The 11,777-nt window shown below is 29.8% G+C and overlaps 1 protein-coding gene across 1 annotated transcript in view; it reads left to right on the top strand.

Annotated features, from left to right (window-relative positions):
* Window positions 1–6,703, top strand: part of Smp_212410 (hypothetical protein) — a gene marked incomplete at both ends in the record, with an annotated part of 82,052 nt that extends 75,349 nt beyond the window's left edge. The window contains 2 exons of the mRNA XM_018794464.1: window positions 3,711–3,954; window positions 5,862–6,703. Of these exons, the coding sequence (XP_018647037.1) occupies window positions 3,711–3,954; window positions 5,862–6,703 (1,086 nt within the window). The remainder of the gene's footprint in view (window positions 1–3,710; window positions 3,955–5,861) is intronic.
* Window positions 6,704–11,777: the final 5,074 nt, after the last annotated feature.

Consider the following 11,777-nt stretch of genomic DNA (forward strand, 5'->3'; position numbering starts at 1 on the left):
AAGATGGATAGTGGCTAGCAGTGGAATCCAGAAAGCGTGTTTCGTCCTATTGGGGACTCGTCACCTGGATGTACCTGCATTTCAGAGTTGATGTTCACCCTGGGACTCGAACCCAGTACCTTTCGCTTCAAACGCCATCGCGTTATCCACTCAGCTACTGAGTGGTTATCAGGTCTCAGAGTAAACATCAACTCTCAGATGCAGGTACATCCAGCTGACGAATCCCAAATAGAACGAAACGCGCTTGTTGGATTCCACTGCTAGCCACTATCCATCTTTGCTTATAATGCTTGTGAATTAAGGCTATATCGAGACAATACGCACAGTGTGCACATATGGCCAATAAGAGACTGACCAGTTGCAGTCCTAAACATCAATGAGAATATTCAAACAAACAATACTAAATGTATTTATTAATCATAACAAGCAAATGAATAAATTAATTTGCCAACTAATCTATGACAAAGATCTCATGTTAAGAACATTCAAAGAAAAAGTATCATTTTCACTTCTCTTTGAAATAATTATTCTCATTTTTTATTCTCATTTTATTTTTTTCCTAAAATATGCTTTAAACTTTCTCTTTGTAAAATAAAAATCTAACTTAATAAGGTTATATTATTGAAAAAAAGATTAAAATCATGACAAAACTATTTATATTAATGTTTTACAAAACGGAACAGTTCTGTAGGAATTTTTTTTGCAAAATAATAATGAATTATTAGTAATAATAATAATAATATTAAAATTAACAGAAGAAAATTTCACCTTAAACTTTCCTCCTTTATTCATATGTGTGTGTCCTATAGTAGTAGAGAACATTCTATGATTAATAATAATAATAGCAATAATAATAATATTCTTTACTCTTAATCTAAGTAAACAGTAAATTGCTTTTAATTACTAAGAAAAGAAACATATTACTTAAATCCTTGAAATGAAGTAAATAGATGCTTTAAATGTGAATGTGCGTTTTTATTGGAAAAAAAAAATAGAAAAGCAATAACAAACTAGTTCATCATATCAGTTTTATCTTTTTTTTTCAAAAAAATAAAAATAACAATAACACGAATAGAGAATTGACTGATGAACTAGAAACAGAAATGAATTTTATTATTTTTTTTGATATGAGTACGTCTCTTTGATGAAATGAACAAATCAAAATAATAAGTAGCAAAGATGAAGGAAAATTAAGTTTTCTTCTGTTTTTTTTCATCTTGATACTTTTTTTTTAATTTTTCATCCGTTTTTTTCTTTGGATTGGCCTAATGATGTTATTAATTATTGTTTGATTGTTTGATAACTCAACTTTATCCAACATTACTGATGAAAGATAATTTAGAAATAATAGTTATTTCTTAATAAATTATATTTGACCGCTAATGTATATTTAATTGCATCAATTCATAGTATATTTGACGTTTTATTGATATACATTTTATAAATACTTTTATCAACTCCTATTTCATTTAAATCAACATAAATTATTAGTCTACACACAAACGAATGCCTGGAAGATTAAGTAGAAAACATAAAGTATAATTTATGAAGTTGATATTTTTCTCATTAAGAATTGAGATTATTTTATCATACAGTAAACGTTGAACATTAACTACGTAGTAGTACCTGAATATCTTGGAATTCGAGTGATTTCTTTCACACATTTTTCAGTTTCTTTCTCACTTAAAAGATTTTCTACATGCTTAATTCCTTAGGGTCTATTCTTTTTGTTCATTACTCAATGACTAAATAGGCAAAAAATTCAACATACTGTTTCTTCTTACCTTAAATAATCTCAAGTAGAAATTAGGAAAGCCAACTATCCAAGGTGTTTTGAAATACCAAAATTACCAGGCAATATATGAATGTTTCATCATTGGAAAAAATAATGAAACTAACTTCATACATTATTATAATGAAGTGTAGACGTTTTTACACTTATATGAATCTTCCAACCTTCGATCTTGATGTTTTATAAATTTTTTCATTGAATAAATTCGCATTAGTTCAGTGTAGCGTTATTTACAATCCTGCGCTTGTTTGATAGGTAATAAAGGCAATTTTCGGCATTGTCTTATTACATTGACAACTTACTTACGCCTGTTACCCCTCGTAGAGGAGCACAGGCCTCCCACAAGCACACTTCGTCGAACTCTGTCTTAGGCAATCCTTTCCAGTTGTCTCCAGTTGCTATTCATCCTTTTCATATCCTCTTCGAATTCTCGGCGCAATGTGTTCATTGGCCTTGCTCTTTTACGTTTCCCTTCAGAATTTCAAGTTAGAGCTTGCCTCGTGATACAATTTGATGATTTTCTCAACGTATGTTCTACCCACCTCCAGAATCTTTTCCTAACTTCCTCTACCGTTGAAAGCTCGTTTGTTCTCTCTCACAGCAGGCCGTTGTTGATGGTATCCGGTCAATGGACATTGAGTATCTTACGTAGACATTTGTTTATGAATACTTGCACTGTTTTGATGATGGTTGTGATAGATTTTCAAGTTTCATCTCCAAACTATTTTGACGTCCGTATTGAAGATTCTGACTTTGATATTGGTCAACGGTTGTTTTGAGTTCCATATGTTCTCCAACTGTAGGAATGTTGTCCTTACTTTAGCGATCCTGGTGTTTACGTCCGCACCAGATCCTCCTTGTCCTTCGATGATGCTTACAGGTACGTGAAAGCTTCCACATCTCCCAAAGTTTCTCTATCAAGTGTTATCGGGTTGGTGTTCGCCGTGTTGTATTTGAGGATCTTGTTTTTTCACTTGTGTATGTTGAGGCCTACCGTTGCAGAGGCTGCTGCCACTTTGACTACCTTCATTTGCATTTGTTCGTGTGTATGGGATAGAAGGGCCAGGTCATCTGTGAATTTTAAATCGTCTAGTTGTATCCAAGCTGCCCCTCGTATTTCGTGCTTCCACTCAGACGTGGAGGTTTTCATAATCCAATTAAACACCAGAAAAAAGAGGAAGGGGGAGAGTAGACAGCCTTGTCTGACTCCGGTCCTTACTGGAAATGTATCTGTCAACTGTCCTCCATGCACGACTTTGACAAAAGAAGATTTAAATAGGAAAATCTCCCAAGATAAAAACTATCAGATCTACTACCGTGTATATGATATCAAAACACCGTATTTTCAGATATTATAATCATCTTATCAAACTTAACATTGTGATTTCATAACAGTGATTTAACGTCTATTTGTAAGGTCGTCGTCTAATATTCAACATTTCACTTTCGTAAAACGTAATCTTATCATTAAAGACAATAGTTGTTAGAGTTTAGAGGTGTACAAAGTGGAGTAGTTAATAGAACAAATTATCTCATTCCACTTTACAGAATACAAGATTCCTAAGTCGATTGAAGAATTTTACTTCCATTTAAAGTTTATTGATGAATTCAAAAGAATGTAATTGATACGTTACACATTTTCATCACCGTTTAAGTGATTTTTGTATTGATAGATCAATACAACACTATGAATTCATTTAATCACAATACAAATAATATGTAAATGTTATAGTCAGATAACAACATCCTATACAAATCACTATCTTAATTTTTCAGTTGATTGTATTACCACCACTTGTTCATTATCAAAATCTATGACAGATATAACGTCACTATTGTTTCCCACAAAACTATGCTTGATCATTTTGACAAATATCCACTCAATATTCGTTATGTTTTCTTTTTTATTTGTTTAAAGCAAGTTATCAATTATAATTGTCGTGCCTTAGTTGCAGCTGTTCCATTCTTTACATATGCTGATCAAGATTTTGTCTCAGAAGTTGTTACAAAATTAAAATTTGAAGTATTTCAACCTGGTGATTTAATAATTAAAGAAGGAACAATCGGTAATAAAATGTATTTTATTCAAGAAGGTATTGTTGATATTATAACTAAAGATGGTGAAGTTGCAACAAGTCTTTCAGATGGATCATATTTTGGAGGTAAACTCTTTGTTTTACTTGAATTTTTATTACAAGAATATTTGTTTTAGTCTGCCCAAAAATGAAATATTAAGTTATGTGAATAAAATGATAACTGCTATATAGAAGCAATGCTCAGATGGTCCACATCTGTCAATAAAATATTAGTAAAAATTCAGAGAAATATACGTTAAGGGACAATCGGTAAACTATTAAAAAGTGAATTAGGATTCAAAACCATTGCATGAGTAAGCGGCTACCTGGACTTAGTAGATCAGTGGATAACGAGTTAAATGTTAGGAGGGAAGGGTACTGTGTTCGATTCTTGGCGTGTATTTCAAATTTGAGATGCAGTTACATCGAGCTGACGGGCATTTTGGATTTCAGTAATAACTATAATTCATCTATTCTATTGAAATCTATGTTTTTTAAATAAAATCTTCATACTTTACCGTTATCATTCCTTAAATGTTCAACTAATTAGTGGGCATTACTTTTCCTTATACAAATAACTAAGTTTTTCTAGTAGTTATCGGATGCACATTCCTTCAATCTTCAATCACTTCTACATTTTCCTTATCAAGAAATTGTCGCATATGGTTCAACTGCTTAGATTTTTTATCAGTTAGTTGACTCAGAATTTATACTCATTTTTAATGGTAGAAATGTTGGATGTTTCATTTCTCTTCATCTCAAAATTCAGTCATAACGTATATTTGAATATATTTATTAGTTTAAGTCTTTGTATTTGTTTAATTTTTCAAATAGACTAAAAAGGGGAAACGGTAATTTTGAAAAACAATTAGAGTTTATAAATCAAGCAAAAAAGACATTCGAAAAAGTACTTTTCTTGAGAAGTCTCATTAAGGTTGATCTAAATGTATATTTTTTATATCAACTAGCAGACTGTATTTAGATTATTCATGTCATTATCTATTAGACAATGTTTAACAAGGACAAAATATTCTTAACATACACAAAACGATATGACAAATCAGAGAAAAATTAATTTTCAGCCACTGCAAATTAAAGGATTGTTCACATACTTCAACCTAACTAGAATGATTGATGTTTGTGAAGCATGCTTGTAAAAAAACATATCGAATAATTTTCACCATATATATGGGACTGTCGAAAAATAATCGTTTGATTGAGATAAATAAATAAGTTGTCCAAGTTTGAATTAATTCTACTGTTTAGATTTCTATGAATATCTGAAGAGCTGGTCTTGAACTTTCTATAATAATTAATCATCTGGCTGGGACTAATTAATCTTCATAAATCTGGTCAGTCGCAGGTAGGGTAAACAGATCGAGAACTGATGAGACTAATCATCACTAATCGTTGCTTTTAGTAATGTAACATAATAACGAACGTTATATTAACCTCTGTAATGGTCGAATTTTACAATTTCTAAATTTAAAGGAATGATTATGTGTAAAATTAAACTAAAAATGGATTTCAATCCATATGTATTGGCTATTTGAATCTAATCATTGAAATTTCGGACTTCAGCTGACCAGCCTCTTTTTGGTGTATGTGCATTTTATACGAATTGCTGATTACCGATAGCTAAATGCATAATGCTATGGCGTTTGAAACGAAAGGTGCTAAGTTCAAATCCCTGGAAGAACATCAACTCTGAGGTGCAGGCATATCCAGACGACGAGTCATAAATAGGATGAAACACGCGTCCTGGATCCCACTATCAGAATCCATCCATCTCTGTTTAAAAACTAACATCACCTAGAGTTTTGTAACACATGTTTTTTCTGTGATTCACCTTATAAAATAATGGTATATCTGTACTTTCCTAACCTACTTCGTTTGATTGTTCAGGTATTGACTCGTTTCTTGCTTCTTTTGAAACAGTAGATATATAATTTATATATGTTGTATTTGATTATTTTTCTGTATATTTACTTTAGAAATCACATTATTAACTAATACACGCCGTACAGCCAGTGTTAAAGCTGTAGTTTATTCCAATCTGTACTCATTGGATCGAGAAAGTTTTCTATCAGTATTAGAAAATTATCCATTAATGCGACGTACTATGGAATCAGTAGCAGCTGAACGATTAAATAAAATTGGTCAAAATCCATCAATTGTTAGTAATCGTGAAGATTTAAAAGAAGATTTAAGTTTAGTTAAAGAAATTGTTAGTTCAGCTGTTACACCAGAAGATAGTTCTAGTGGACCTGATACAGAAAATGAAGAAAATCAAGCTCATTTAAATTTAAAACAATTATTAAAATTTCGTAAACGTAAACCATCTAATCGTAATAAATTATTTGATAATACTGTAACAAAATTAAGTCAAACAAATGAAGAAGATGAAACATTACATGATATTGAACGTAAATCATCATTTGTTGAAATTACATCTGTAGATAAATTGAAATTACCTAAATTTATGCGACAAAAACGTAGTTCATCAAATGTTTTTACAAATTTAACACAAAATTTACCAAATTTATCAAAATCTAAAATGATATCAGACAATTCTGGTGAACGTGAAATTAATAAATGTAGAAAATCAGATTTACAACCATCAGAAAATGATACAAATCCATGTCATAATTCAAATACAAATGTAACAAATTTACAGTCTAGTAATTTAAATCCTAACTGTACGATTATCACTATAACTAATTATAATACTGATGATACTACTAATAATAATAATAAAACTATCAACAGTAATACAGATACTAATCAAAGACTATCTTCAAGTGATATTTCAGATGTAGATTCCTGTAAACACTAACATCTTTAATCACTCAACTTGTGCATAATAACAGATTGATTATACATATATGTGTTTCACATCATACTACATCTTCATAGTTAATTTTATAGATCCATTCAGTTCATTTCACTTCATAAGATTTAGTAAATAAAAATGGATATTAATATAATTTTTAATTATTGTAATCATAAAGAAATACTGTTACTTCATCAGTTACCTCTTATACATAATGAATGTACATATCTACATAGATATATGAATATATATACATTTAAGAATCTACATACATTTATTTTATCACTATTTTTCTGAATAGACTTCAATGAAACAATTTTATTAGCAAACATAAAAAACAATAGAAGAAAATATTCATGAAAATCAATCATTGTATACTTTTCTTTTTTTTCTTATTTCCTAGTTACTAATCAATCAATGTAATTGATAAAATAAAAAAATAATTAATTCATTTATTACATAATACTATTATTAAACAATAGTATGATCAATATCTATCTAGACTATAGATTCAGATTAATTTATTTGTAAGCATGAAATATGTGTTTAATTACATAAATGTATATTTTTTCTCTCTATATTTTCCATACTACTTATTTGAACAAAGCATTTATGGATTAATTTTCGTTTGTTTTTTTTATTTTTAGAAGTCCTAGTGAAATAGATTGATTAACATTTAATTGAATTTATGAAAAAAATTTGAAAAAAATTAAATTAACTACTGAATTTTCTCTAGTCACTTCTATAACTATTCTGTTCACCTCAAAATATTTGGAAATGTTTGTATGTTGATGATTATTTTTTTTTGCAATGGAGTATAGTTTCATGTTGTGTTACTGATGTAATTTTTGTTCTTTTCTATACTGTAATAATTTAAAGTAAATACATAAAGATGAGAATCAAAGTAATAATGACGTATTGTGTTGAACATCAGGGATAATTGTGTAGATACTTATTTAGAATGGGTTTCTGTTTATCTGAACAAAATCTGTTTATTTTTCAATCTTTTCTTTAAAATGTCGAGTTTATTTCCTTGTACAGGAAGATTTCTCTCAATTTTAAATGTTTGATTTTTTTTCAATAATATTCAGGATATTGTTCTACTTCAAGTATACAATCTGTTAAAGTGTCAAGTACTTATTACCGAGACCACTCCAATAATGACTCAACATCTTTAATGTTCAGTCTATTTCATCAAAAACACCATTTATTATAAAGAAAAATAGTTTTCTCCTGGCTTTTATTGAAATAGTCTCTAAAAACACCTTTCAATTTAACTGCATTATATGTGGTTTATTACAGCAGTGTGTATTTCCAACTTGTTGGATAATTGATAACAAATCTATTAGTACAATTGTGTAAACATGAAAATCATTCTTAAATAAAATTGACAAACTTTGTATTTCGATAAAAACAATACATAATATTAATGAGTTAGATATTCATATAACCAGTATTAGTTGAAATTGATTTCCATCAACTTCATTTCCTTGTCTTATTAACGATTGTACACACAGATGATGTAAGAGCTAGGTACAGTCATGTTAAATGTTGTTAACGACCTTATGAAGCATCTAGTGATAGACTGGTCTCCGATCACACGAAGGTTTCTTATTGAAAAGTAGTTTGGTTTTGAAACTTAAAAACATCATGAATCTTAAAAAAAACTGTATTTGGCATAAAACAAATGATATATACATTAAATTCGTGTGACATTTTAGACACCAATTTTAAATTCACTATATCCTTGTGCTTATTAACCATATATTGGTGAGAAAATCATAAGATCTCTAAGGAGACTGTTTAATTTAAATATAAACATTTTTGTAAGGAACTCCATTTTCATAGTTGAAATCATGAGTCAATTGAAGGTAAACCACCATGGAAAACCTGGAAGCACTGGACGGCCGTTTCATCCTATTGTGGGACTCCTCAACAGTACGCATCCACGATCCCGCCTCGCGAGATTCGAACCCAGGACCTACCAGTCTCCTGGTAGGTCTATTTTCATTATTGTAGCTACTTTGTTAAAAATAGTTAATATTTCTACAGAATAACATTATACTAAACAAAGAAGTAACCAATAAACAAAACATACCATTTAGTGAGATATAATAATACTAAATAATTATCTGGAAAGAATTAAGATATAAAAACTAAATCCTATAATTAAAACCTAAAACCTAGAGGTATTCATTTTCAGTATTTTCTATTCTACAAACTAATTTCCTTTAAATTACTATAAATTGAAATTAATAATAACACTACAGACTGTTATTACTTTAAGCAAAATTCTTATACTGATGATATAATGTAAATAAATTGATGAGATAATTGATTTAATGTCATAAGAATTGGAAACTCAGAATTTTTCAATTGTCAACTAATCATTATCGTATCATGAAAATTAGGTTTTCATTTAAGAATTAGAAATATTTTTTTCCAACTTTCGAAGAGCTTAAAACAGTTTGTAAATGAATTAAACATTTAAATAAATGAAGTAAAAAGTACTTTGCTATTTAAAACGAAGTACTTATTAACTGTTCTTACCAATACTTAATAAATAAGCATATGCACAAAGAATAACTTATTTTTCTATTTATTATATAAATAAAACAATAAGGAAACTTATTAGATACTTATGTGAAACAAATACATCAATAAAAAAATTGCATTAATGTATTTTCTTATGGATTTTTGTGACCCGGTATCTGACTTCAATTGCATCGTATGAATGTTACTGAAATATACATATTGTTAATCCTCGTATATAATTATCGACTTAGATTGAGTTAATGAATAACGGAATTAAAAAGTAAAATACGAAAATGCATGTTTGAATACGTATATTTTGTGCAATCATTGATCTGGACAGACAATCAGAGGGACGAAGCGAAGAAAAAAGAGCAAAGCAAAACTACGCGTAGTGGAGAAGGCACGTGAACCAACTCCATTTAAACAAGCGTTAATCAGTATTTATAGCCAGAAAAAAGTAGGTTACAGACATGTGATGATTAGGATAAGAAGTGTACACTCATACGCTCATATAAAAACAGTCAAGGTTTATGAGTGAATGATTAACAAGGTCAAAGCGTGGCTCAAGAAGAATGGATGAATTACATGTCCAGAAGCTAGGATACGTTATGTGGGCTTAACATAACAGGCTATCAGTGGAACTTAGTAGACGCGTTTCATCCCCTTTGGAGCACGTCGATTGGACTTGGATGCATCTCATTATTGATTTTTACTCTAAGAAATAAACTCATCACCTTTCTCTTCAAACGTTTAATCCGTTTTCCACTGAGCTACGGAGTTCAGGTAGCCACTTATTTGTTCTACCGGAATGAAGGTATTGGTAAAAGTGTGTGATTTTCAAGTGCTGACGTTTGAAGTAATAGATACTGACCGATAGTCCCACTTTGAACATTGCCACTAGGATACAGGTTTGTCTCGATGAACAGTCTAAATTAGGACGAAATCTCGTCCTGAACTCTAGTTTTAGTTAGATACCAGTTACACAAAAATGTATGACATTGAGGTAGTCAGATAAAGAATCAAAAACGCTAACACAGACTGACCAATTTCAGTCTTGAATATCAACAGGTGGAATACAGAAGTTATTACTAATAAAATACTGTAGTCTAAACTTTATGGATGATGAATATATTGTTCAAATTTGTCAAGAATATTACATATTACATTAAAAATTTGGGTAAACGAAACCTAATCCAATTTCTATCATTATCTATATTAATATCTAGTGAAATCAGAAAGCGTGTGAACCATCATGGCTTTAAACCATTTACAGGCTGTATGGGTTTGTTTTTTAGAAACAATATTACGTACAATAATCGTAAAAAAACAAAATTTTTGACGAAATTCCATAATTATATTCCGTAAACGTTTGTCAAATGGATATTCTTGTTCAAGTTTTTACAATCCCTTACTTCATACGTATTCATAAGTTAAATATCTAGTGGAGTTATGAATGTTTTATGTCTATCATTCTTTATCACAACAACCATTGCTAAATTTGTGGACAGAAAGTCGACCATTGACTACAAAATATGTGCATCTTGTGCATTTTGGGGTAGAATATAATGAGAAATGAACAAATTATCACATACCAATCATTAAGCAACATTCTGTTGATTGAATTCTTGACATACCTGTTCAAGCTTTAACACAGATGTGCTCATAACTAAAACTGTTGTATAATTCAGGTTTAGAAAATGTTAATACACTCGACTTCTATTGAACAGTTATGAACAGTATACATATAATTAATGAATAGGTCCTGCCTTTTACATCTCACTGTTCAATTGATGATAATATCTGTTAACTGCAGTTTTCCGATCAGTAAATGTTCTCAGAAACCAGTAGATTTCCAACAATGTTAAACCTTTTTAAAATGAAATCGACCTACAAACCATTATATATTCTACTATTAACGACAAATTCTGTAGTATGCGAATTTCTGGAAGTAGTACTTATAAGCATAAGTAGTTTTTTATAACACTATTAAATTCAAATATTTTTCGCGCTTGCGTAAGTTAGACAATAATTAAAATGGTTATTTGCTCGATTTCATACTATTTTAAAGCTACAGTAGTATATAAATATTAGATATAAACAAATAAAATTTGAGCTTAAAAGTTAAACCAGCTGTTTGGGAATAGTGTATCCGACATTCCGAAATAAGTAGTATACCCAATCTGTTTCGATGCAATATTAAATCCTGCTGCTATTTTAATGACAACTTTTCCATTAGCAAGACTGAGTGGATATCATTAAGCGATTTGCCTCGATATATTCTGCGTCACTGATTTATTTGAAGCTTTTGTAAATAAATGTTTGTTTACATTCAACAACAAGTAATAGATCTCGCGGAGAATCGCGAAAAAATTCATCGAAAATCTTTTTATTTATATTACAGCCCGTCTAACTTGACGAAATCGAATAACAACATATATTTCCATTAATTAAACGATCGATTAATTTCCGGACTTTCATTATTAACGAGTCCACTGGTTTTCTTCGAAACAGAAGTATAACAAAGTTCTGTTTCTTCGTTGAA

Source organism: Schistosoma mansoni (genome assembly GCF_000237925.1).
Source record: "Schistosoma mansoni, WGS project CABG00000000 data, supercontig 0184, strain Puerto Rico, whole genome shotgun sequence".
NCBI classification, from domain to species: Eukaryota; Metazoa; Platyhelminthes; class Trematoda; order Strigeidida; family Schistosomatidae; genus Schistosoma; species Schistosoma mansoni.